This window comes from Hypanus sabinus, chromosome 27 (assembly GCF_030144855.1).
Source record: "Hypanus sabinus isolate sHypSab1 chromosome 27, sHypSab1.hap1, whole genome shotgun sequence".
NCBI lineage: Eukaryota > Metazoa > Chordata > Chondrichthyes > Myliobatiformes > Dasyatidae > Hypanus > Hypanus sabinus.
This window is the reverse complement of record NC_082732.1, coordinates 4,694,286-4,719,654: the sequence shown is the minus strand read 5'-3', so window position 1 is coordinate 4,719,654 and position 25,369 is coordinate 4,694,286. Positions and strand designations below refer to the sequence as shown.

The following is a 25,369-nucleotide window of genomic DNA, read 5'->3' as shown; positions in this document are numbered from 1 at the left end:
TTCTTCTCAACTTCCTTTGTAACTCCCTATATTCTCCTTTCAGGACCTCTTCCCTTTTCCTACCTATCTTTCTTTTGCCTTCCTCCCTTATTATAGTAGTGATATTTGTAATCCTCCAGTCTGCCAGCACCATGCCAGAATCAAGTGAGTCTTGAAAGATCATGACCAATGCATCTGTTATCTCTTCAGCAATTTCTGTCAGGACTCTGAGATGTAGTCCATCTGACTTCAGGCTTTCAGAAATGGCACTCACTCCTGCTCCCTGACATTCAAGGACCTCTGGCGCACTGCTAGTGTCTTCCACAGTGAAGACTGATGAAAAGTACCCATTAAATTCATCTGCCATTCCTTCGTGTCCTATTACTATCTCACCAGCATCATTTTTTTTAAAATCCACTCTCACCTGCCTTTTATTCTATATGACAGAAAAAACTTTTATTGTCCTACTTTATATAATTGGTTAGTCTGCTCTCATATTTAATCTTTTTCCTTCTTATAGATTTTTCAGTTGCCTTTTGTTGAATTTTAAAAGCTTTTGAAACATCCGTCTTCCCACCTACTTTTGCTATCTTATATGCCCTTTCCTTGGTTTTTATGCAGTCCTCAACTTCCCTGGCCACTCCAGTCAGTTGTTTGCACAGGTTTCAGTGCCCCAGGTACACCACTGGGCCCTGACACATTACAAGGATTCACACCATTTAAAAAGCCATTCTGAAATCAGCCTCTGAGACAGATATCCCATAGCAATCATCTTAATCTCTTTCAAAGCATGCATAAAAGTTGTTTTGCTCATCAGGGAGTGAAGTGTCACAGCCATTTATGTTGTTAGGTTTTGTCTTGTACGAAGTAAATGCCTGAAAATCATGTCATAGCTGACATGCATCTGATTCTGTCTTCTTTCGAAGGGAGCGCAGGAACTGGAACCCCATATAGTGGGAAGAGAGAGTAGCAAACACTACCTGCTTAGCCAAATGGCCCGATAAAAATTACTGCAGGTTGAATATTCTTTATTTCACAAACCAAGAACTTACTTTAAAAAAAAGATTTTGAGTTGACTCTTTTTCTGAACCGAATCTTAACAATGATTGGTCATCACTAGATTATACTGGAATCAACATTCCTCTAGATTTCAAAGTAACTTTAATGCTGATGAGGGAATACAAAGAGGCAGTAAGAAAATAAAGGAAGATTCTTCTGAGAATGCAGTGAACAAGCAAGGACATAGTAGATGGAATATAACCAACAAAGATCCAAAATTATCTGGCTGGTCAAAAAAAAGTCAGAATATCTTTTAAATGGCTATAGAGTGAAGTATTTTGTTGTTGAAAGTTTTTAGGTATCCTTGTACATAGAGGTCCAAGCCCTCTGCACAGATAAATCTGAGCATGTGCAGAATCACAGAACTTTAAACATGACAGTATTCTTAAAGGGGAAACTATAACAACATAGAGTTGTAATAGATCTTCGGGTACTACTCACACAGCAGAGATCTTCACCCAAGGTCTGGCCAACATTTATCCCTCTGAAAGCTAATTCAGAACCATTTTTCACTATTGCGTCTATAAGTGCTGAGCAGAAATTGGCTGCTACATTTCCAAATCATATCATTCAACAATGACAAAGTAAAACTAATTTCAGAAATGTTTCAGGTGAAATGTGTGAATCAATGGTCAAATCGTTAGTTGAGTACAAAAACAGAGAGCTCAAATTACACTTTAGAGATCTGAGTGTATACACTATGTTGACACCCTTATGCTGTATTAAGAATTTGCTTTGCTCTCACTCAGGTATAATTTTCAATTAAAAACAATTTTGTCTCCATGTTCAGGATGCAAAAAATTTCAAAGGTGCTATTGAGAAAAGAAACAGGATCTTTCTTCTTGTGTTCCTCCCATAACATACCCTCAACTAATAGACAGATCTGATACCTTACACTGTTTGGGGACTGGGATTTGCTCTGAGTATGTTTTAACATACTCTTCATACTGCATACACTTCAGAAATACTTAATTATCACTATACTCCTTTGGACCATTCTGAACACATGAAAAACAGTTCATCATTACACGGAGATCTTTTTAGGTTGATTGCTTTGATTTAAAAAAAATACACACTACAGTTCAAAGCTGTAGTGCTAACAAACCCTTACTTACAAAGCATGCACTCAAGTGTCATAGCCTCACTGAAACATCCTCTCAGAAAGTTACAAACGCTAGATTCAAATTACAGACCATCAAACTATTAATTAGAAAAACAATGTACAGAACCTGCACCATACTAACCAATTACTGATGAAGAACTTACCAGTTAGTATTAAATGTTCTATGGGCAGATTTTGGTTTAAGTTCTGAAGCACAGTTTTTAGTCTGGGGTAAGCTTCTTTACTTTGATCAAGCACAAATAGCAGAGTTTCTAGTTGCAAAGTCTTCTCTTCTGTAACTTTATCCAGTAATCTGCTGAAAACTTCACTACTTTCTGCTTCTTTACAGCAGTCTAAAAATACCTGAAGTAGAACATAAGTTTACACCAATTATATTTATCTTATCCAAGTGATTCCATGGGCCAGATCATGCTCACCCTATTACATCTAACCCCATCTAATCCTGGGAGCACAACTTGCTGTTCATCCATATTTTCACCTGCATGGATCCGATGCAGAAGGAATATCGTGCTGCACCACCACACTAAGACATCCCCCCCCCCCAACCCCGTACATAGTCTAGATAGTAACAGTATGTAAAGTAACACAAGGATGCCCCACCCCAAAATATCCCTGACAATCAGAAAGGCGGTGAGGTAGTGGGGGACTGGGCTGGATCAAATGTACTCATTGTCAGAGACATTTCAATTTTAAATTTTAAGTACATAGTTTTTGAATATTAAAATTTCATAACCAAAATGCATAAAAAATTATTCAATACCTTAACCTAAATAAAAAAAATCTAAATCACTTTCCCTTTTGCCTTTTAAATCTTTGCCCTATAACGTCCATTGAAAACAATCCAACCTTGAAAAATGTGCTGGTGACAAGTATTTACACCACAGGCACTCTTGATCCCCAAGCCTCATTTGCAAGAGAGGTGGGAGAGAATCAAATACATTTCGTCTGAATAAGATAATTAAAGTTAGGGAAGGGCTACATCAGATTTGTCTGCTGTGTGGGGGTGGTTGACAGGTATGCACGAAAGTGAGGGCAAATGCAGCAGGGCAGCAATTACAAATGAAAAACCAAAGTGTGTCAATACCTTTTTCTCTGGTAATGGGATGTCATCACATTTGGTTACAGAATCCACTAAAGCTTGCAGGTCCTGGACTGCTTCTGCAAGATCATGTTTATGCTGTAATAGGAATTCCTGTTCTGTGAGATTCCTAAATTCTTCTGTTCAGAGACACAAATCCATCATTACTTTTCTAGAGAATGAACATTATATAAGATCACATTAAGTTTGACAGACTCAGCTAATATTCTCTAAACCTGTCAACTTTTCCTTCGCAGATTCTGTAACTGAGAACCATTCATATTCCTCATAGTTCAGAAATCAGAAATGCAGTTTCCCAAAAATATACTTAAGAACACAGGCCAAGCAAAGGCAACATGTTGTTAAACCATATACTGCTGTGTACCAAGTTTTCCCACAACAGAAGATGCCTACAGATCTGCAGCTGGCAAACCCAACCAGCTAGTTCCCTAAACATGTGTTCATATCACAGAAGGTATGTACATAAATTAGGTGTTCAGAACCTGAGGAAAACAAACGTGGCATGTTTTATTCCTTCTCACCATACATTAATCATCCCAGCTAGAGGTAGTCAGAGAGGTGAGGCGCCACTTGCAACATATAAACGTGGCTGCATTACCGATAATAATCTAATTTTTTCCTTCGGCAGTTTGAACAGGACACAACTGCGCAAGCACATGAAAGTCCGCCCATGAGGCAGCGTGAGGAGAATTTAAAAAGCAAGCAGATTAATGGAGTGGGCAATGTAGTTATGGGTGACGGAGTAGAGGGAGACAGAGTAGGAAGGCTTTGGCTCGAAAGGCTTCGGCAAACAGAGGCTGAGGACGAGCTTGCTCCCAGTAAAGTAAGGCTGGGTAAGCTCCTTTAATAACTCTAATTAGATTAGGAGTAGGTAATGGAGGCAGCAGTTAGGGCAGTTGAGTGCTCCGTTTGCAGTATGTGGGAAGTCAGCGCAAGCACAGCTGTCCGATGAATACACCTGTAAAAGGTGCATCCAGCTGCAGCTCCTGACAAACCTTGTTAGGGAACTGGAGCTGGAGCTGCATGAACTCTGGAAAATTTCTGAGGCAGAGGCAGAAATAAACAGGGGTTACAGGGAGATAGTCGCCCCTAAGAGTCAGGAGGCAGGTAGCTGGGTGACTGTCAGGAGAGAGAAGGGGAATAGACAGAATGAACAGAGCACCTCTGTGGCCGTTCCATCAATAATAAGTATAGTGTTTTCGATACCATTGGTGGGGACAACCTACCAGGGACAAGTTGCAGTGGTTCCGTCTCTGGCACCGAGACTGAACCCTCAGCTCAGAAGGGAAGGAGGGAAAAGAGGAGAGCAGTAGTGATCGGGGATTTGATAGTTAGGGGGACAGATAGGAGGTTCTGTGGAAGAGATCGAGAATCCCGTATGGTCTGTTGCCTCCCTGGTGCCAGGGTCTGTGATATCTCGGATCAAGTTCTCAATATCCTCAAGCGGGAAAGTGAGCAGCCGGATGTCATGGTCCGTGTAGGGACCGGTAATGTGTGTAGGAAGAGTGAGGAGGTCCTGAAAGGCGAGTTTAGAGTGTTAGGTGCCAAGTCAAAGGACAGGACTATATATTGCTACCAGTACCACGTGTAGGTGGTTTTAGAAATAGTAAGATAGCACAGATCAACATGTGGCTGAAGACATGGTGCAGGAGGGAGGACTTCAGATTTATAGATAATCAGGCAGTTTTCCAGGGAAGGTGGGACCTGTTCCAGCGGGACGGTTTACATCTGAACTGGAGGGGGACAAATATTCTTGCAGGTAGGTTTGCTAGAGAGGCTCCAGTGCATTTAAACTAGATACAAGGCAGGAGGGGAACCGGAGCATAGGAACAGATGTATGGGAGAAGGAAAAAAAACAGTAAAGTTGTTTGCACCGTTAGTGATAAACAGAGAGGAAGAGGTGGAGAATTTCTTAAATGCATTTATTTTAATGCTAGGAGCATTGTAACAAAGGTGGATGAGCTCAGAGCATGGACTGATACCTGGAAATATGATGCTGTAGCTATTGGTGAAACATGGTTGCAAGAGGGGTGTGATTGGCAACTAAATATTCATGGATTTCATTGCTTCAGATGCGATAGAATCAGAGGGACAAGAGGGGGAGGTGTTGTGTTGCTTGTCAGAGAAAATATTACAGCGGTGTTTTGGCAGGATAGATTCGAGGGTTCGTCTAGGGCAGGGGTCAGCAACCTTTACCACTGAAAGAGCCACTTGGACCCGTTTCCCACAGAAAATAAAACACTGGGAGCCGCAAAACCCGTTTGACATTTAAAATGAAATAACACTGCATACAACGTTTTTTTTGCCTTTATGCTATGTATAAACAAACTATAATGTGTTGCATTTATGAAATTGATGAACTCCTGCAGAGAAAACGAAATTACATTTCTGCATGCAACAAAAACATTTTGAACTCCGAAAAAAAGACGTTGGGTTGAAGGTTACTTTTAAGTAAAATACTCAATGTCTATTTGAGTCCTTCTTGTATTTATGAAAAACGCCGAACTTAAATTTTCCGCCAGCAGCAAACCAAAAATAACGTCAGCCAGCTGTCAACCTGAAAAATAAAAGGACTATTTCAATGAACAACGAAAAAATATGAATATACGTAAAACAATAGGCAATTAAAATATTTATCATACTTGGTTAATTGGATTTCTGCTCCTGGACCTCAGCGCACAGCGTCTGCACATCAGGGCTGTATGACGTCACCTTCATCTTTACACAGGATCGCAAGCTGTCATCTGTGAGGCGTGCGCGAAGTTTATTTTTAATAAAGTTCATGTTGGAGAACACCTGCTCACATACATATGTGGATCCAAAGATCGACAGGACTCCAAGCGCATACTTTTTAATGTTTACATAAATGTCGGGGAAAGCATTCTATGTTTCGAACACAAGTTTGTCCAGTTGGAGGAGGTTTTCAATATCACTCCTTTTGTGATTCTGAGCAAGAACGGCCTTCTGACGGGCAACATCTTCAAGGTCTGCTGTCAAGCGTCTAAACTTGGACACCCATATGTCTTCGTCGGCTATGTCGGCCAGTTCCATCTCAAGATCAGGTTTACTCACACCTGCCAATGCAGTCGTATTCAGTAGAGATGAATCGATGCTTAGGGGAGTGACCGGGAAGGATAATGTGTTTTTTTTTCCTCTCTGAACTCACAGAAGTGTTTCCCAAACGATGTTTGCATTGCGATAATTGCAGAATGTAAATACTCCGAATTTATCATGTCGTGACCTTGTTTGAACTCTCTCAAATTGGGGAAGTGAGACAAAGTGCCTTTCTGTCAATCTCTGGAAAGCACTGTCAACTTGCGCTCGAATGCCAAAACATCCTCCATCATGTGCAGGGCTGTGCGTCCTTTCCCCTGAAGAGCTGTGTTCAGCGTGTTCAGGTGCGCTGTCATGTCTACCATGAAGTGTAGCTTTTCCAGCCACTCTGGCTGTTCCAGCTCAGGAAAGGTGAGCCCTTTGCTGCCCAGGAAAGTTTTCACTTCTTCCAGACACGCGACAAAGCGTTTCAGCACCTCCCCTTTGGACAGCCACCGGACTTTGTTGTGCAGCAGGAGATCAGAATATGCGCTTTCCAGCTCGTCCAGCAACAAACGGAATTGACGGTGATTTAAACTTTTTGCCATTATTTTATTGACAAACTGAATGACAACATCCATTACTTCTGTGCATTCCGGAGGAAATGTTTGAGCGCACAGTGCCTCTTGGTGCAAGATGCAGTGAAAAGTCAGCAGCTTTCTGTCCAGCGACTTCTGCAGTAAAGCCACAAATCCCTTGGTGCGTTCCCGTCATATTCGGTGCCCTGACACCAGTAGCTACTGACACCAGATGGGTGGTCTTTATTCCTTTGGCTCTTAAACAATTCAAGACAGCCTCACAGATGTACTCCCCCCCTGTGTTTGGCCTTTTAGAGGTATCAACTCAATCATTTCTTCCTGTGGCCCGGCAGTTTACATACTGGCAGAACAGCGCTATTTGTTCAATATCACCTTTGTCTTTAGACTCGTCACAGGCAATCGAGTAGGCCACAGCTGAATTGATGTCTTTAATTTGCTGTCTTGTGATGTCTTCTGCCATTTGTATGGTTCTGTCTTTGACAGTCTTTGCAGAGAGGGGCATATCCCTGATTTTCTGCACAATTTCACTCTTGTTTTTAAAGTCCGTGAATAGATGTTCTGAAATCTTAATGAAAGATTCTTTTATATATTCACCATCTGTAAACTGCTTCCCGTGCCTGACTATTTCCTGAGCGGCAATGTAACTAGCGTATGTCGTTGATTTTCCAGACTTCATCCATTTCTGGAAATGATTTTTGCTCAGATCAACCTTCCGTATCAGTTCCGAAATGGCTTTTTTTCTCTCATCTCCATCCGGATATTTTTGAGCAAAGGCTGCGTGTTTATTCTGGAAATGCCTTGCGACATTTGACTTTTTGTTGTTTGCTAGTTTCTCATTGCATATTAAGCAATCTCATATGTAAACCAGTCTCGTCAACAGTGAAAGCAAATGAATCTGTCCACGTATCATTAAACGTTCTGTTTTCTTCAGTCACTTTTCTGTTTTTAGAATTCTCCATAGTTGGCTTACCTTGGATCGAAAAATTAAAGAAATCGCGCACTGACGGGTGTCAGGTATTGGCAGTGGTGACGTGTATTAATAGCGATAAAAACACGTTGTAGCGGTGTGCTCACGCAGTCAGTAAACTGCAGTCGAATAACTTTATTCGAACTAAACAGCCTTGCTTTTAAGCCTCCCTCAACCCAGCCCCCATGGGCGCGGATGCTGCAAAAGACGCGTACTCACAAACCCCCGTAGGCTATCTCCCTTAGCCTGAACGCTGGCTAATTGCGAGCCGTTTCGGATGTGCCAGGAAATGTGTCGCCACACTTAGATTGTACAAGATCACCATAATCTTCAAATTTAGAATTACATTTCAAAAGCTAACAAACTAACATAAAATACATTTTAATTAAATACTGGCCAATTATTTCCCAAAGCCACAGGGAGCCGCAGCACAGAGGTGAAAGAGCCACAAGTGGCTCCGGAGCCGCGGGTTGCCGACCCCCGGTCTAGGGAGACTATTTGGATGGAATTGAGGAATGGGAAAGGTGTTGTAACACTTATAGGGATGTATTATAGACCACCTAATGGGGAGCAAAAATTGGAGGAGCAAATTTGTAAGGAGATAGCAGATACTTGTAGTTGTGATTGTGGGAGATTTTAATTTTCCACACATAGACTGGGAAGCCCATTCTGTAAAAGGGCTGGATGGTTTGGAGTTTGTAAAATGTGTGCAGGATAGTTTTTTGCAGCAATACATAGAGAAGGGGCAGTTTCAGATCTCCTGCTTGGGTATGAGATAGGTCAGGTGATGGAGGTATGTTTTGGGGAGCACTTCGGGTCCAATGATCACAATTCCATTAGTTTCAATATAATTATGGAGAAGGATAGGACTGGACCCAGGGTTGAGATTTTTGATTGGAGAAAGGCTAACCTTGAGGAGATGCAGAAGGATTTAGAAGGAGTAGATTGGGACAATTTGTTTTATGGAAAGGATATAATAGAGAAACGGAGGTCATTCAAAGGTGAAATTTTGAGGGAACAGAATCTTCATGTTCCTGTTAGGTTGAAAGGAAAGGTTAAAAGTTTGAGAGTTGAAAAAATTTTAGCTCTGAATCCTTGCCAGAAGGGTTTAGTAGCCACCATTTATAATATGATCGTGAAAATACAGCCAGAAGTATCAGAAAAAAATTAAGGAATGGGAAAAAGAACTTCATTGTCTTATACCCACTGAATAGTGGGAGAAAATTTTACAATTAGTCAATTCCTCTTCTATTTGTGCTGAACATGCCATAATACAATTTAAGGTTGTACATAGGGCTCACATGTCCAAGGATAAACTTGCACGATTTTACTCTCATGTTAACCCAACCTGTGACAGATGTCATTCTGAAGTAGCTTCATTGACCCACATGTTTTGTTTGCAAAATTATTGTAAAGATATTTTTGGTATTATTTCAACAGTTCTGAAGATCAAATTGCAACCGCATCCTATTACTGCAATTTTCGGTTTACCAGTGGTGGATAATATTTGTTTATCCCCCTCAGCTCGACAGATGATTGCATTTGTTACATTAATGGCTAGAACTGGGAAGAAATTATCCTATTGAACTGGAAAGAAATTAATCCTCCAACTATATTTCAGTGGTTTTCTCAAACTATCTCCTGTTTGAGCTTAGAAAAAAATTAGAAGTGTTGTCTTTGATTCTTCAGTTAAATTTGAAGAAACTTGGAGATCATTTATTCAACATTTTCATTTCAGCTAAACTGACGTTTCCTAAACCCTGCTTCTATTATCCTTAATTATTTGGATGGAGGTGCGGAGTTATTGATGCTACAATTATTTGACATAACGCAATGGCCCATGTTGGTTAGGTTTTTTTTTCTTCTTATTTACTCCCTTTTTTCGTAATTACTATGAGTTTGGGAGGTTATTATATATGGATTATTATCTATCTGAATGTATACCTAACCTATAAATTATGTACTTTCAAACTCTCTGTATTCATGTTTCATTTATTAAATTAATAAAAAGATTTTAAAAGAATAAAAGTTTGAGAGCACCATGGTTTTCAAGGGATATTGGAAACTTGGTTAGGAAAAAGAGAGAGATCTACAATAAATATAGGCAGTGTGCAGTAAATGAGGTGTGAGGAATACAAAGAATGTAAAAAGAATCTTAAGATAGAAATCAGAAAAGCTAAAAGATACGAGGTTGCTTTGGCAAGTAAGGTGAAAATAAATCCAAAGGGTTTCTACAGTAATATTAATGGCAAAAGGATAGTGAGGGATAAAATTGGTCCCTTAGAGAATCAGAGTGGACAGCTATGTGAGGAGCCAAAAGAGATGGGGGAGATTTTGAACTATTTCTTTTCTTCAGTATTCACTAAGGAGAAGGATATTGAATTGAGTAAGGGAGGAGAAACAAGTAGTAAGTTATGGAAACTATGATGATTCAAGAAGAGGAAGTACTGGTGCTTTTAAGGAATATAAAAGTGGATAAGTCTCTGGGTCCTGACAGGATATTCCCTAGGACCTTGAGGGAAGTTAGTGTAGAAATAGCAGGGGCTCTGACAGAAATAATTCAAATGCCATTAGAAACGGGGGCGGGGGGGGGGGGGTGGAGGGCTGGCATATTGCTCATGTTGTTCCATTGTTTAAAAAGGGTTCTAAGAGTAAACCCAGCAATTATCGGCCTGTAAGTTTGACATCAGTGGTGGGTAATTTAATGGAAAGTATACTTATTGATGGTATATATAATTATCTGGATAGACAGGGTCTGATTAGGAACAGTCAACATGGATTTGTGTGTGGAAGGTCATGTTTGACAAATCTTATTGAATTTTTTTGAAGAGGTTACTAGGAAAGTTGACGAGGGTAAAGCAGTGGATGTTGTCTATATGGACTTCAGTAAGGCCTTTGACAAGGTTCCACACGGAAAGTTAGTTAGGAAGGTTCAATCGTTGGATATTAATATTGAAGTAGTGAAACGGATTCAACAGTGGCTGGATGGGAGATGCCAGAGAGTAGTAGTGGATAACTGTTTGTCAGTTTGGAGGCCGGTGACTAGTGGTGTGCCTCAGGGATCAGTACTGAGTCCAATGCTGTTTGTCAGATACATTAATGATCTGGATGATTGGGTGATAAATTAGAGTAGTAAGTATGCAGATAATACTAAGATAGGTGGTGTTGTGGATGATAAAGTAGGTTTTCAAAGCTTTCAGAGAGATTTAGGCCAGTTAGAAGAGTGGGCTGAATGATGGCAGATGGAGTTTAATGCTGATAAGTGCGAGGTGCTACATTTTGGTAGGAATAATCCAAATAGGACATACATGGTAAATGGTAGGGCATTGACGAATGCAGAACAGAGTGATCTAGGAATAATGGTGCACAGTTCCCTGAAGGTGGAATCTTATGTGGATAGGGTGGTGAAGAAAGCTTTTGGTATGCCAGCCTTTATAAATCACAGCATTGAGTATAGGAGTTGGGATGTAATGTTAAAATTGTACAAGGCATCGGTAAGGCCCAATTTGGAGTATTGTGTACAGTTCTGGTAACTGAGTTACAGGAAAGATGTCAACAAAAGAGAGAGAGTACAGAGGAGATTTACTAGAACTTTACCTGTGTTTCAGCACCTAAATTACAGGGAAAAGTCGAACAAGTTAGGTCTTTATTCTTTGGAGCATAGAAGGCTGAGGGGGGACTTGATAGAGGTATTTAAAATTATGAGGGGGATAGATAAGAGTTGACATGGATAGGCTTTTTCCATTGAGCATAGGGGAGATTCAAACAAGAGGACATGAGTTAGGGGGCAAAAGTTTAGGGGTAACACGAGGGGGAACTTCTTTCCTCAGAGAGTGGTAGCTGTGTGGAATGAGCTTCCAGTAGAAGTGGTACAGGCAGGTTTGATATTGTCAATTAAAGTAAAATTGGATAGGTATATGGACAGGGAAGGAATGGAGGGTTAAGGGGTGAGTGCAGGTCGGTGGGACTAGGTGAGAGTAGGCGTTCGGCACGGACTAGAAGGGCCGAGATGGCCTGTTTCCATGCTGTAATTGTTATATGGTTAAATTCTTACTGCTGTGATGACTGTGCCAAGGCAAAAGGAGCATGGTTGTAGATGCCTTTAACCATGGGTATGCTATGTCCAGAATGAGCAGTGAAGCCTAGATAGCAATTACTGAATTGTAGCTGTTGGTCTTCGGATCAATTTCAACCATACAGGACTATTGGTCTGAGTTAGGTGAATGCCAAACCAATCAAGAGTAAAATATTTCCTTCCACAAAGGACATTGGTGATCCGTGATTTCAACAACAATCCAGTTGTTTACTGCAACCAGTTCTTTCTTAAGATTGCAGTTTTATCTAATTATTCTGGAGTACAGATTCAGAAATCTGACTGGTTTCTGTAACCTAACTAATATACTAGTGCACCAGTAAGTTATGTATAAACTTTGTTCACACAGAAAAATTAACACTGAAAAGCCAAGCTGTACCTGGGATCACAGGCTTCTCCTTCTTATTGGATCCTTCAGGAACCGTCTCTTCACTGATCATTCCAACACCATCCGAAGAACTACAGATGTCCTGGCTATCATCAGTACTTCCTTCTGGTAAATTTTGTTTGCATTCTGCATCTTGTTTTGGTTCAACATTATCAGCAAACATAACATTTTCTTCAAAGGGAAGTGTCGTCTCTACAAAGTCTACCGTGCCAGTGCAACGTAATCTTTTCATAGGAATGCTCTGGTCTGAAATCATTGAGACTTCGGCATTACCAGAATCAGATACTTCATTTTTCCCTGATTCTTGTGACAACCAATGCTTGTCTGTGCCAGCTGGTTTCTGTGCGATTATATGCTGCGTCACTTCATTTTCGGCAAGAGGAGAAACCTGCACCTCATTTGCTGCGGTGTGTTTCATGAGGTTTGCCACAATGTTCTTGCAGCTTACAGCAATATCAAACATTTGCAAGTTATCTGCAACAGAAACAACTTTTGTGAAGTTATGCTTTCCCGGAGGCACTTTTCCTGTATAGACCATCTCCAAAAGAACAGCAAACTCTTCTGGGCACACTACAGCTTGGTCAATGGAAATTGTGTCTGTGTTATCCAGGAGAGATTTAAATAGCAAACTGGAAGCAGCCAGCACAAGCTTGTGTGCTCTAAACTTGGTGTTTCCAATGAACAGGGTACAATCACAGAATTGCTCCTCTTTTCTCAAGGTGTACAGCTGCTGCATGAGCTGCCTGCTGTAGTTTGGCAATTCCATGGTATCAATCACCTTCAAATCCCTCAAGATAATACTCCCAGATGCTGCCTTGAAAAAGTAAAGAAAAATCTTGAATGAACCTCTGGGCATTTTAGAACACATGGTTCACATTCTTTTAAACTCAGTAACAAGGTAATATTATACACATACAAACAGAAAATGCTGGGAATACTTAATACATCAGGCAGTTTATATGGACTGGGAGACAGGTTAATGAAAATGTGAAAACAGGTCAGAACATAGTGGACAGAGAATCACTTAGGATATAGGAACAGTGTGCCTGCTCTGTCATTCCATCATAGCTAATTATTAACTCTCTCATCCCCATTATCTTGCCTTCTCCCTGTAACCTTTGAGGCCCTGACAAACCAAGAACCTATCAACCTCTGCTTTAAATATGCTCAACGATTTGGCCTCCATAACCGTCTGTACCAATGAATTCTGAATTCACCATCCTCTGGCTGAAGAAATTCCTTCTCATCTCTGTTCCAAATGGACTTTTCCCTATTCTGAGGCTGTGCCCCCTGGCTCCAGTCTCATTCCCTATAGGGAACATTCTCTGCACATCCACTCTATCTAGATTTCATTGACAGGCACATTCTTCTGAACTCCAGCGAGTACAGGTCCACAGCCAACAAATACTCTTCACAATGAACACTTTCATTCCTAGAATCATTCTCATGAACCATTTGCTTTCCTTACCACTGACTCAACCTGCATATTAACCTTCAGGGAGTCCTGCACAAGGAATTCCAAATCCCTTTGCACCTCTGATGTTTGAATTTTCTATTTAGAAAACCATGTCGGCTTTTATTCCTTCTACCAAAGTGCATGACTGTTACTTTCCTACCTTGTATACCATCTGCCACTTCTTTGCCCATTCTCTCAATCTGTCCAAAGAGTCCATCTACTGCAGACTCCCTGCCTCCCCAACATTACCTACCCCTCCACCTAGCTTTGTATGGTCACCAAACCTGGCCACAAAGCCATCAATTCTGTCAGCCATATCACTGACAGAATCGGAGCAAATACTGACGCCTAGCAGCCAGCCAGAATAGACCCATTATTTCCACTCTCTGCCTTCCGCTAATCAGCGGATCTTCTACCAACAAATTTCCTGTAATACCATGAGCTCTTATCTTAAGCGGTCTCATCTGTGGCACTTTATCAAAGGCCTTCTGAAAATCCAAGAAAACAACCTCCACTGACCCTCCTTTGTCTGTCCTGCCTGTTATTTCCTCGAAGAATTCCAACCGATTTGTCAGGCAAGATTTCCCCTCAAGGAAACCATGATAATTTTCTTACATGCCTCCAAGTACCCCAAAACTCATCCTTCATAATGGACTCCAACATCTTCCCAACCATTGAAATCAGGCTAACTGGTCAATAATTTCTTTTCATCTGCCTCCCTCCCTTTTTAAGGACAAGAGTGATATTTGCAATTTTCCAGTCTTCCTGTGATCCTTGAAAGATCACTAATGCCTCCACAATCTTTTCAATTACTTCCCTCAAAACCCTGGGGTGTGGTCCATCTGGTCCAGTTGACTTATCTACCTTCAGACCTTTCAGCTTCCCAAGCACCTTAGTAATATCAACTACACTCAACCTAGTTAACCTATCAGGTCAAAGAGCTCTCATGAGAAGGGCAAAAGTGAGAAAACAAGCTTCTCAAATTGTGAAGTGGAGTAGTGGAGAACAAAGAGCATGTCAGATGTCAAGAAGGAATCAAAGTTGTCTCCGTGGCATAAGTGCTACTGATGCTGTGGGAGTGAAGATGATGAATGCTTGTAGCTGATCTGTTTAGAAGAATTTAAGACAAAGATAAATGAGGATTGTAGTGTTTCAAAAAGAAATATTATTCAACTTTGAGATGCAAATCAAAGGAGCGGCTAAGTTAGATGCTGCCCTCTGTAATTCATTCAGTGGAAGACAAATTGGACTGTATTTGTCTGCAGCTGCACTAGCGCGTGATTGTTCTTGCAGAAACATGGCTCCTGTACGACATACCATACACCATCAATCTATAGGCTATGGCAGTCAGGTACTTGGGCTGCATTTTTTTGTCTGTTTTTCTGTTATTGTAATTGTACAGCCCTGTGCAAAAATCATAGATACATATATATAGCTAGGGTGTCAGACTTTTGCACATCCTGTATTAATTTTAGGTATTGCACTGTACTGCCATAAAAAGAAAAACAATTTTCATGACATATGTAAGTGACTGATTCTGATATGAGTCTCTATTGTGGACTGAGAGTGGGAAGGGCATGGTAGGGAAAAGGAGAAGGGAGGGAGTGAGAAGCACTAGGAAGACATTCTGTAACGATCAATAAATTGTTTGGAATGAAATGACCTTGCTTGTTGTCTCAGGACTGGGTGTATCTGCACGTGTGTCTCCTCTCACCCTGGCAACTCCTTCTTTGCCATGTGTCCCACACCCCTCCACCCTCACCATCCCCACCATCCTTTGCTCCCTCCAGATTTACAAACCCGTTCTCCACTCCACATTGACAAATATAGTACTGTGCAAAAGTCTTAGGCACTTTATCTATATATGTGTCTAAGACTTCTGCACAGTATGTCTTGTGTGTGACAGCTGGCCAGGGAGGAATGCTGCTTTGTTTTGTTGTATATGGTTGAATGAAAGTTAAACTTGACCTTGAATTTGATCGCTGTCACATACATCAAGGTACAACGAAAAACTTGTCTTGCATTTTGTCCATACAGATCAATTCATTTCATTACAATCACAGATTTAGATAGTAAAAGGTAAAACAGTAACAGAATGCAATCAAGTGTTACAGTACAGAAAAAATGCAGTAAGGTCTTAGGTCATAACAAGGCAAGTTGTGAGGTCAACAGTCCAAAATATAATACCAGGAGAGCATTCAATAACTTTAGCGTGTAGATGTTGTCCTTAATCCTGCTGCTTTCTTTCAAGCTCCTGTACCTTCTGCCCAAAAAAGACTGGAGGGCGGGGAAGAGGATGTCCGGAGTGATGGGGTCTTCGACTATGTTGCCTGGTTGGCTGGTTTCCATTACAGCCTGAGCTGTGTCCACAACGTCCTGCAGTTTCTTGTGGTCACAGGCAGAGCAGCTTTCATACTAAGCCGCGATGCATTTGGATATTCTGCATCGTTAAAAATTGCTGAGGCTCAAAGAGGACGTGCCAAATGTTTTTGGACTCCTGAGGCTAGTGTGCGCTTTCTTGGACGTGGCCAAGATTGCCCAGAGCGAGCAAAGAATGATTACATACTTAATAGATTAGCGAGCCCCAGGGCAGGAGATTTAAGTGCAAATGCATTTACTTCAGATTTAAAAGGGAAATTGGGCAGTACTTCCTGCTGTACGTACTGAAGGTTGCAAGGGTATATCCAGTTAAAAAGGATCTCGGTCTAGAGACCGAGTGATGGGGAAACAGGCCCAGCTGACTGTAACTGTGTTGGGGCCAGTCTATGGGCTGCCGACCAGCCTCGCGGATTAAATTACCGTGCTCTCGGCTAAGTGGTTGGCTCTACCTCGGGACATGCAGAAAGACAGGCCTACGGATGCCGCATTCTCTCAGATATGGCTGTCTCTGGTCACTGGCCGCGCCTGAAAGAAACCCTCGCAACAGCCAGTCAGCCCAACACCCTTTCCCGGGCCCACACTGACCTCGCCCGCCGGTTCTTCCATCCCACACCCGGACTCCGGAACCACGTGAGCGAGCGGCTTGACGCAGGCTGCTACCCGACCTACCGAGCGCTCTGCCAGTGCGCAGGCTCGTACCCGGCTGTCCGTGCTTTCTGAGCAGTGCGCAGGCTCGTACCCGGCTGTCCGTGCTTTCTGAGCGGTGCGCAGGCTCGTACCCGGCTGTCCGTGCTTTCTGAGCAGTGCGCAGGCTCGTACCCGGCTGTCCGTGCTTTCTGAGCGGTGCGCAGGCTCTTACCCGGCCGTTCTTGGTTTCTGAGTGATGCGCATGTCTGAGAACCCGGAAGTGCATTCATACTTGCCAACATCCCTCTAATGCGCAATATATTTTATAATGTCCAAGTGATTTCTGATTTTTGTGAGTATGCGGTTCACTGCACTGTGAAGCCTCTTTCAACAAGGTAGGAGGAAACTTCTATTGTTATGTAACAGTGCAGCCACATACCACAAGCAGTACTCTTGCAACTCAACTTCTGTGAAAGAGAGTGCCATAATTTCTATGCAGTGAAACTGTAACAATACTCTTCTCCCAATGTTTTGCTTATATATTTCCGATTTTCGGATAAAAGTGGACACTGCACTTCTTGCCTGAATTAAATTGAAATTCTCACCCTGCAGTTTCATGTTTAGAATGTTCCTTTTGCCATACAGATTGGCTAGGTATGCCACATTGCCATGTAGAAGCTCAATCTTGATTCCCAAGCTCTTTGACTTTGAGAAAAAGTTCAACTGTGGTGTCAAAAAGATCAAAGAAACATTTTAAGTAGCAACCTTTTACCATTCAACCTATTTCAGTGTAAAGAAGCAATCGTTTAAAGTCTTCATTGTTATCTTGGCATAACTGGCAAGACATTCTGCTGTTAATAGATAAGCTTTAATTTTGTTGATAGCAGATAGTAAAAGATTTGCTGGCTGAGATCTTTTGGAGCGAGATGTTGACAATGGATTGCCAATAGACTTGGAATTTCTGTTTTCATAAATGCTAGTAAACCAGCAGGGTGACCAACATGAGAGTGGAGGTTTCACTGCCTTCATACACAGAGATTACGCCATATGTATTTAATCATCATTAAGGGGGTTAAATTAAAATAAAATATAAACACAAACTGGGAATGCATGCAAAGGTACTACAAGGCAAAGATGAAGACGATCACAACAGCCAAAATTACAAAGACAAGGTTTCAAATTGGAATCTGAATGTTAGTCAGGATAGAGTATGTGTTTGGCAAGCTGCCTTTATACTATTCCAGTTACCACGATTGACCTATCATGTATGGTCTCATAATCATGAGAAATTCTTCAGAAGCTGGAAATCCAAAACATCACACACAAAATGCTGAAGGAACTCAGCAAGTCAGGCAGCATCTATGGAAATGAATAAACAGTTGACATTTCAAGCCGAGATGCATCATCAGAACTAGAAAGGAAAGGGGAAGATGCCAGAATAAAAAGAAGGGGGGACAGGAAGGAGGGTAGCTAGAAGGTGATAGGTGAAGGCACGTAGGTGGGAAAGATAAAGGGGCTGTAGAGGGAGGAATCTGAGAAGAGATGAGAGTGGACATAGGAGAAATGAAAGGAGGAGGGCACCCAGGGGAGGTGATAGGCAGGTGAGAAGAGGTAAGAGGCCACAGTAGGAAATAGAAGATGAGAGGAGGGGAAGGTAATTTTTTTTTACCAGAAGGGGGAATTGATATTCATATCTTCAAGTTGGGGGCTTCCAAGAGGGAATTTTTGTTTTCTTTAATTAGTTATTAACTTAGTGTGTTCTAACTGCAGATAATGTTCATAACTTTATGTGAAATTCCTATCAGACCCACACAATACCACACAATACCACACAATAAGTATGAAGGAAAAGGCTGGAGGAATTGACAAAATTAACTTAGTACACTGATGGAACATGAGACTATGACAAACTGCGGACCCAAAAGATTTGATTACAGAATAATGCCAAGTACACTGATTAAGCAACACATAGTATGTCCATGAACTGAAGCCAACACTTGGATAAAGAGCAGTAATCGGAGTTGGAGGCAAGGTTAAGATGCCATTAAATGGCGACTCCTTTGCTTGCATCTTCAGAAACAGCTCTATTTCCATCGTTAGTATCTTTATTTTCTCCTTTCAGGGTTCTTTTAAAGACCCTGACCCGGAGTTACGCACGTGCTTCAGTTCTTTGCAGGAATGGAACCCATTCACGGGGTTTCAGGACCGGCCATTGGTTGGCACGCCAAGGAGGGTTCAGCCTGGGAGGCGGCCTAGTCTTTGGAAGCTTAAGATCTTGGGGCTCTGGAGTTGGGCGGATTGAGGGTCACTTTCATGTCAGGAGGCTGTAAAATCTTAAGCTGCGGGCCTGAAGACCCGAGATCTTGGTGGTCTTTGGGCACAGAGCATGTAAAACGCAATGAAACTGACTTTTTAACATTGTAAGTCAGCAAGTTGTTGTTATATCTCCCGCTCACTTATTAGAGAGAAAGAGATCCTGTGGGTTGCTGAATGCCAGATGAAATGCAATATTCTTTGGGGTAACTGCAAGGTCTGTGTCTTTGCTATCACTTAGCTCACACTTGTACTCGGTAGCGGGTGCACTTTTTTTTGCTGGGGAGTGGGGATCGTTGCTCGCCGCCGCTTAAACGCAGGAGGAGGGAGCTAGGGGGGTACTTTGGGACTCTCATGTTTAACTGTTCTTCATTCTTTGGGGCACTTCTCTGTTTTCATGAATGCTTTGCACAGAAAAAGCATTTCAGGATGTGTATTGTATACATTTCTCTAACATTAAATTGAACCTTTAATTATGCTGCCCGTTTTTTTGAAGCTATCACCAGCTCTTGTGCTGTGATGGTCTTCCCTTGCAGCAAGTAAAATAAACGTGCTTATGATTGATCCACTCTGAGTTTGTTGTTGTTTATTATAAAACGTAGTGAAAAGTTGCTTGACAGAACTTGGAAGGTCCTGCTGAGATTGCACGTTTAAGTGCGTGAGCAGACCAAGGGGGATTCTGGTGACCCAGGGAAACTCCAGCGGAGGAGTGATCACCGAAAAGTAACTTTGCTTTTTGACCTGTATGGCATTTCCAAGCAAGTAACAAATACTGGGTTCTGCTCCCCCCCCCCCCTCCCGTTCTATACACTGTGATCTGAGCTAATGTCTATGGAGTGCATTTGCTCCTCCCTCCATGATTCCAATGCTTTCAGCATGATGACCAGAAATGTGGCTTTCAATGATTAAATTTGACTGGTAAGAGTGTCAGGGATATCTGTAGCATCAGGGATGCACCACATTTTAATGGTAAGAGTGTCAGAAACACCTGGCATCTTGGACCCCCCCCCCCCCCAAATCCATACAATAAAAGTGTAAGGGTCACTATGATCAGGCATCAGGGACACAACAGTACCAGTAAAAACAGTAAGAGTTGGATTTGCGGAAACTGAGCTCATAAGTTTAAACCCTACAGGAATCTGTCATGAACAAAAGAAAGAGAAAATACGGTAAGTAGGGTGAGGAAGAGAGACTAGAAAGTGCTAATAATGGGAGAAGTGGAGTCCTTCTCTGTCCTGGATAAGGAGACGCCAGCATGCTATCGGTTTAATATACCATGGGGCATGTAATATGGGAAGAATTGCAGATGGGGAACCAGGAGGTGTACATTGGTCTCATGGCGGGAGAACTACGGACCATTGTAGAAGAATCGCCTGACTCAGAGGCAAGTCGGGGAGAAGCTATTCAGAAATTAAAACTATTGTTTTGTGTCATGAACCTTAATGAGAGCATGGTTAGCCCCAAATTAAAATTATAAGAGGTTAACTTTCAGGGCTTTAGAGAAAGGGAGTTAGGAAGGAAGTTGACAAGCAGGAAACCTCAAAGGTAGTAATCTCGGGATTACGGCCTGTGCCACGCGACAGTGAGTATAGGAATGGGATGAAGTGGAGGATAAATGCGTGGCTGAGGGATTGGAGCAGAGCCAAGGATTCAGATTTCTGGATCATTGGGACCTCTTCTGGGGCAGGAGTGACCTGTACAAAAAGGAGGGACTGCACTTAAATCCCGGGGGACCAATATCCTGGCGGGGAGGTTTGCTTAGGCTACTGGGGAAAGTTTAAACTAGAATTGCTGGGGGGGTGGGAACCAAACTGGGGAGATGGAGGAAGATGTGGTTGGCTCACAAATAGAGAAAGCTTGTAGACTGTGAGAGGGAGGATAGGCAGGTGATAGAGAAGGGACACACTCAGATTGATGGTTTGAGATGTGTCTGTTTTAATGCAAAGAGTATTATGAACAAAGCGGATGAGCTTAGAGTGTGGATCAGTACTTGGAGCTTTGTTGTTGTGGTTATTGCAGAGACTTGGATGGTTCAGGGGCAGGAATGGTTACTTCGAGTGCCGGGCTTTAGATGTTTCAGAAAGGACAGTGAGGGAGGAAAAAGAGGTGTTGATCAGAGATAGGTCACAGCTGCAGAAAAAGAGGAAGACATGGAGGGGTTGTGGAGTCTCTGTGGGTGGAAGTTAGGAACAGGAAGGGGTCAATAACTCTCATCATTATCATCATCATCAGGTGCCATGGCCAGTCTGAGCTTTGACAGCCATGGCCCACACACTCTTGTTTCGGGTCAAGTGGATCAATTCATTGGTATTCATTTCCAGTTCTCTGGCTGCTGTCTCCATTATCATTTGTCTTTGCCTTCCACTTGCTTTCTTCCCTTCAATCTTTCCCGTAATTACCGTGCATTCCAACTCCTCTTTCCTAATCACATGTCCAATGAAGTTACGTTGCCTTTTCATGATCTCATACATTATTTCTCTTTTTGTGTTTGCTCTGTTCATGACATCCTCGTTAGATACTCGTTGCTGTGGATAGTGTGGAGGGCTGTCAGAGGTTACAACGGGACATTAAAAGGATGCAAAGCTGGGCTGAGAAGTAACAGATGGAGTTCAACCCAGATAAGTGCAGGTGGTTCATTTTGAGAGGTCAAATATGATGGCAGAATATAGCATTAATGGTAAGGCTCTTGGCAGTGTGGAGGATCAGAGTGATCTTGGGGTCCAAGTTCATAGGACACTCAAAACTTCTGCGCAGGTTGACTCTGTGGTTAAGAAGGCATACGGAGCATTGGCCTTCATCAATCATGGGATTGAGTTTAGGAGCTGAGAGGTAATGTTGCAGAATATAGGACCCTGGTCAGACCCCACTTGGAGTACTGTGCTCAGTTCTGGTCGCCTCACTACAGGAAGGATGTAGAAGCCATAGAAAGGGTGCAGAGCAGATTTACAAGGATGTTGCCTGGATTGGGGAGCATGCCTTATGAGAATAGGTTGAGTGGACTCGGCCTTTTCTCCTTGGAGTGACGGAGGATGAGAGATGACCTGATAGAGTTGTATAACATGATAAGAAGCATTGATCATGTGGATAGTCAGAGAATTTTTCCCAAAGCTGAGATGGCTAGTACGAGAGGGCACAGTTTTAAGGTGCTTGGAAGTACGTACAGAGGAGACGTCAAGGGTAAGTTTTTTAATGCAAAAAGTGGTGAGTGCTCCCCGGCCCGGCCAAACTTAAGAAATCTTGTTTGGGTGAATGCTGCGCGATGTGTCCCCTGTTACAAATCAGTACCCTGAAATGACAAACAGTACACAATATGTGATTCAGCGATTGAGTTTTATAATTCTTCATTTGACTGTATGGTTAGCAAAAAAAAAACAGAAAAAGAGAAAAGAAAAAGGGCCTATTCTCATGAAACAAGTCTAATGCACAATGTTGGAGCTCACTGATAAAGCTGTTCATCCACCATCGACCTCCTCTGATCGTCACTGACCTTCGGACCCTCACTCCAAGTCCACTCCGTCCAGCGGTCTACCAACTGTCTCTATTCGCATCTTCTCTCCTCATCTCTCCCTGGCAAAAGACCACGAATTCCCAGCTTCCAGACACACAAGAAAGAACAACATCCCACTCATTGGCTAACATTCCCCGTTATCTCTAGTCATAACCCAAACATTGCTGCTACAGAGAAACTATTACCTTAACAGTAGAACATTACAGAGAAGCCATTACATTTACAGTGAATCCTTACAGCGTGTTACACTCTCCTCCCACCAAATTTAGTCATGTCCAGGTGCAGAAGGGAGTGACATGGCTCGTCAAAATTGTAAGGGTCATACTCTGCTCCCCTGGTGCTTCTTAGGCCAGCCTATCGGAGACAGCTGCACCCCCTCATCCAACTCTTCAGGTTCAGACACTATTGGGGATACTTCCAGTTTACCTGCCGAGGCTCCCCTGGCCTATCACTCAGGCCACCTGCAACTCGGAGCCCTCTGTCCCATGTCCAGGCCCCACTTCCTCCCCTGCAGGGTCCCGCTGCAACCCAGGCTGCCTGCAGATAGTCCCTCCCAACTTCACCTGACTCAGCGGGAGAATGGCTGGGAGTCTCTTCCTCAATCAATGGGGGACCTAGCATAAGGTGGCATATACCACCAGGTTCTCATCCTCCAAATCAGTATCCCTCTCATGGGCGGGGCTCAGCCCAGCCTCTCTCACTGTGGGCCTTGCAGTCACCCCACATTTCCACAGAGTTCACTTACTAGGTGTAGGCTCCAAGTCGAGCTCTGTGTCCACCTGCACCTCTTCTCCCAGGGGCAGCAGGTGGTTCCAATGGAAAATCTTAACAGGCCCATTCCCCTCCTCTGGTTTCACCTGGAAAATTGGTATGTTTGGCATATGTCTCTCCACCACATTGACCCAGCGGTCAGCCAACTTGTGCTTTCCAGGTAGTCCCAAATTCCTTATGACTCAGTCTGTTGGCAGGAGTTGGGAGAACCTCACCTTTTGATCATATCTCCTCTTATTTCCTAGAATCTGCTTGGTAGCTGCAACCCCAGCCAATTCATGAACCCTTTTCAGCTCTCTTCTCATGTCAGACACATACTTAAGATAAATCTTCGGAGGTAAGTCACCCTTGTCAGTCCTAAAACAAAGGTCAATGGACAACCTTGCCTCTCACCCAAAAATCAAATAATATTGCGAGTACCCAGTAGCTTCATTGTGTGTATAGTTGTAACTATGAACCAGATGCCCAATATGTTGACTCCACCTGCTCTTCTCGTTGATCTCTAGTGTCCCAGGCATGTCCAGCAAGGTCCGATTAAACCTCTCTGGCTGGGGATCATCCTGTGGGTGATAGGGCGTGGTCCTTGGCTTCTCATTTGATTTTCATTTTTAGAATCTTTTTATTGGTACATAATCTTCTACAGCTATAAAAAGATACAAAAACTTCAACAGATTAATATGTATACAAGTAATAAAGCTGAAGAAAAAAAAAACCTGATCGTAAAATATAAAAATGGAAAAAAAATAATATATATAGGAAAAAGAAAGGACAAAAAAGAACCACATCTAACTAGGAAAAAAACCCACTAACTACAAAAAAAAGGAAAAAAAAACACATTAGGAATCAACCCCCTGGAGCAATACGTTTGACCACCATCTAAATATTAAAAAAAAGTCATCAACTGCCATTTCATATTAATAAAAAAAATAAAATTGGAAGGAAACCGTATAACTTAATTCAAATTAAATGATAATATTTGGCAAAAGAACCCCATCTTCTCTCAAAATCAAATCGAGGATCAAAAGTTCTACTAATTTTTTCCAAAATAAGACATAACGTTACTTGAGAAAACCATTCAATTAATGTAGCGGAAGAAATATCTTTCCATTTTAATAAAATAGCCCTTTTTGCCAGTAGTGTAACAAATGTAATTACATATTGATCTGAAGATGAGATACCCTGAATATGATGCAGAACTATTCCAAATAGAACAGTCAATCTATTAGGTTGTAAATTAATTTTCAGAGCTTTAGAAATTGCAGAAAATAAAGATTTCCAAAACGATTTTAATGAAGAACATGACCAGAACATATGTGACAAAGTAGCTACTTGAGTTTTACAACTATCACAGTAGTTGTCTATACTAGAAAATATTTTAGATATTCTCTCCTTTGTTAAATAATAACGGTGAACAATTTTAAATTGAATTAAATAATGGTTGGCACACAGGCATGTAGAGACCGCACAGAGTATTATGTTCAATTCTGGTCACCTCTTTATAGGAAGGATGTGGAAGCTATGGAGAGGGTGCGGAGGAGATTTACCAGGTTGTTGTCTGGTTTGGAGAACAAGTCATATGACGTAAGGTTAGCAGAGCTGGGACTTTTCTCTTTGGAGTGCAGAAGAATGAGAGGGGACTTGATAGAGATCTACAAGATTATGAGAGGCATAGATAGGGTGGATAGTCAGTACCTGTTTCCCAGGGCACCAATAGCAAACACCAGAGGGCATATGTATAAAATTAAGGGAGGGAAGTTTAGGGGAGACATCAGGGGTAAGTTTTTTACACAGAGGGTTGTGAGTGCCTGGAATGACTTGCCAGGGATGGTGGTAGAGGCTAAAATTTTAGGGGTATTTAAGAACCTCTTGGACAGGCAGATGGATGAAAGAAAAATGGAGGGTTATGGGGTAGTGTGGGTTTAGTACTTTTTTTTAAGGATTATATGGGTCAGCACAACATGGAGAGCTGAAGGGC

At 42.1% G+C, this 25,369-nt stretch overlaps 2 protein-coding genes across 6 annotated transcripts in view; one reads left to right on the top strand and one right to left on the bottom strand.

The window, feature by feature from the left end:
• Positions 1-16,812, bottom strand: part of zbtb40 (zinc finger and BTB domain containing 40) — a 129,830-nt gene extending 113,018 nt beyond the window's left edge. The window contains exons 1-4 of one of the 5 annotated variants that reach the window (XM_059951699.1): positions 16,761-16,812; positions 12,332-13,154; positions 3,246-3,379; positions 2,305-2,503 (exon numbers count right to left, since the gene is read on the bottom strand). In XM_059951699.1, coding sequence (XP_059807682.1) covers positions 2,305-2,503; positions 3,246-3,379; positions 12,332-13,154; positions 16,761-16,781 — 1,177 coding nt within the window. In that variant the 5' untranslated portion in view covers positions 16,782-16,812. Of the gene's footprint in view, positions 1-2,304; positions 2,504-3,245; positions 3,380-12,331; positions 13,155-15,983 lie in introns of all 5 variants that reach the window. The other 4 variants (XM_059951698.1, XM_059951700.1, XM_059951702.1 and 1 more) reach the window with 4 other exon arrangements.
• Positions 16,813-17,068: 256 nt separating this feature from the next.
• Positions 17,069-25,369, top strand: part of LOC132381975 (uncharacterized) — a 76,510-nt gene continuing 68,209 nt past the window's right edge. The window contains exon 1 of the mRNA XM_059951690.1: positions 17,069-17,197. The gene's annotated coding sequence lies outside the window, so the exon portion shown is untranslated. The remainder of the gene's footprint in view (positions 17,198-25,369) is intronic.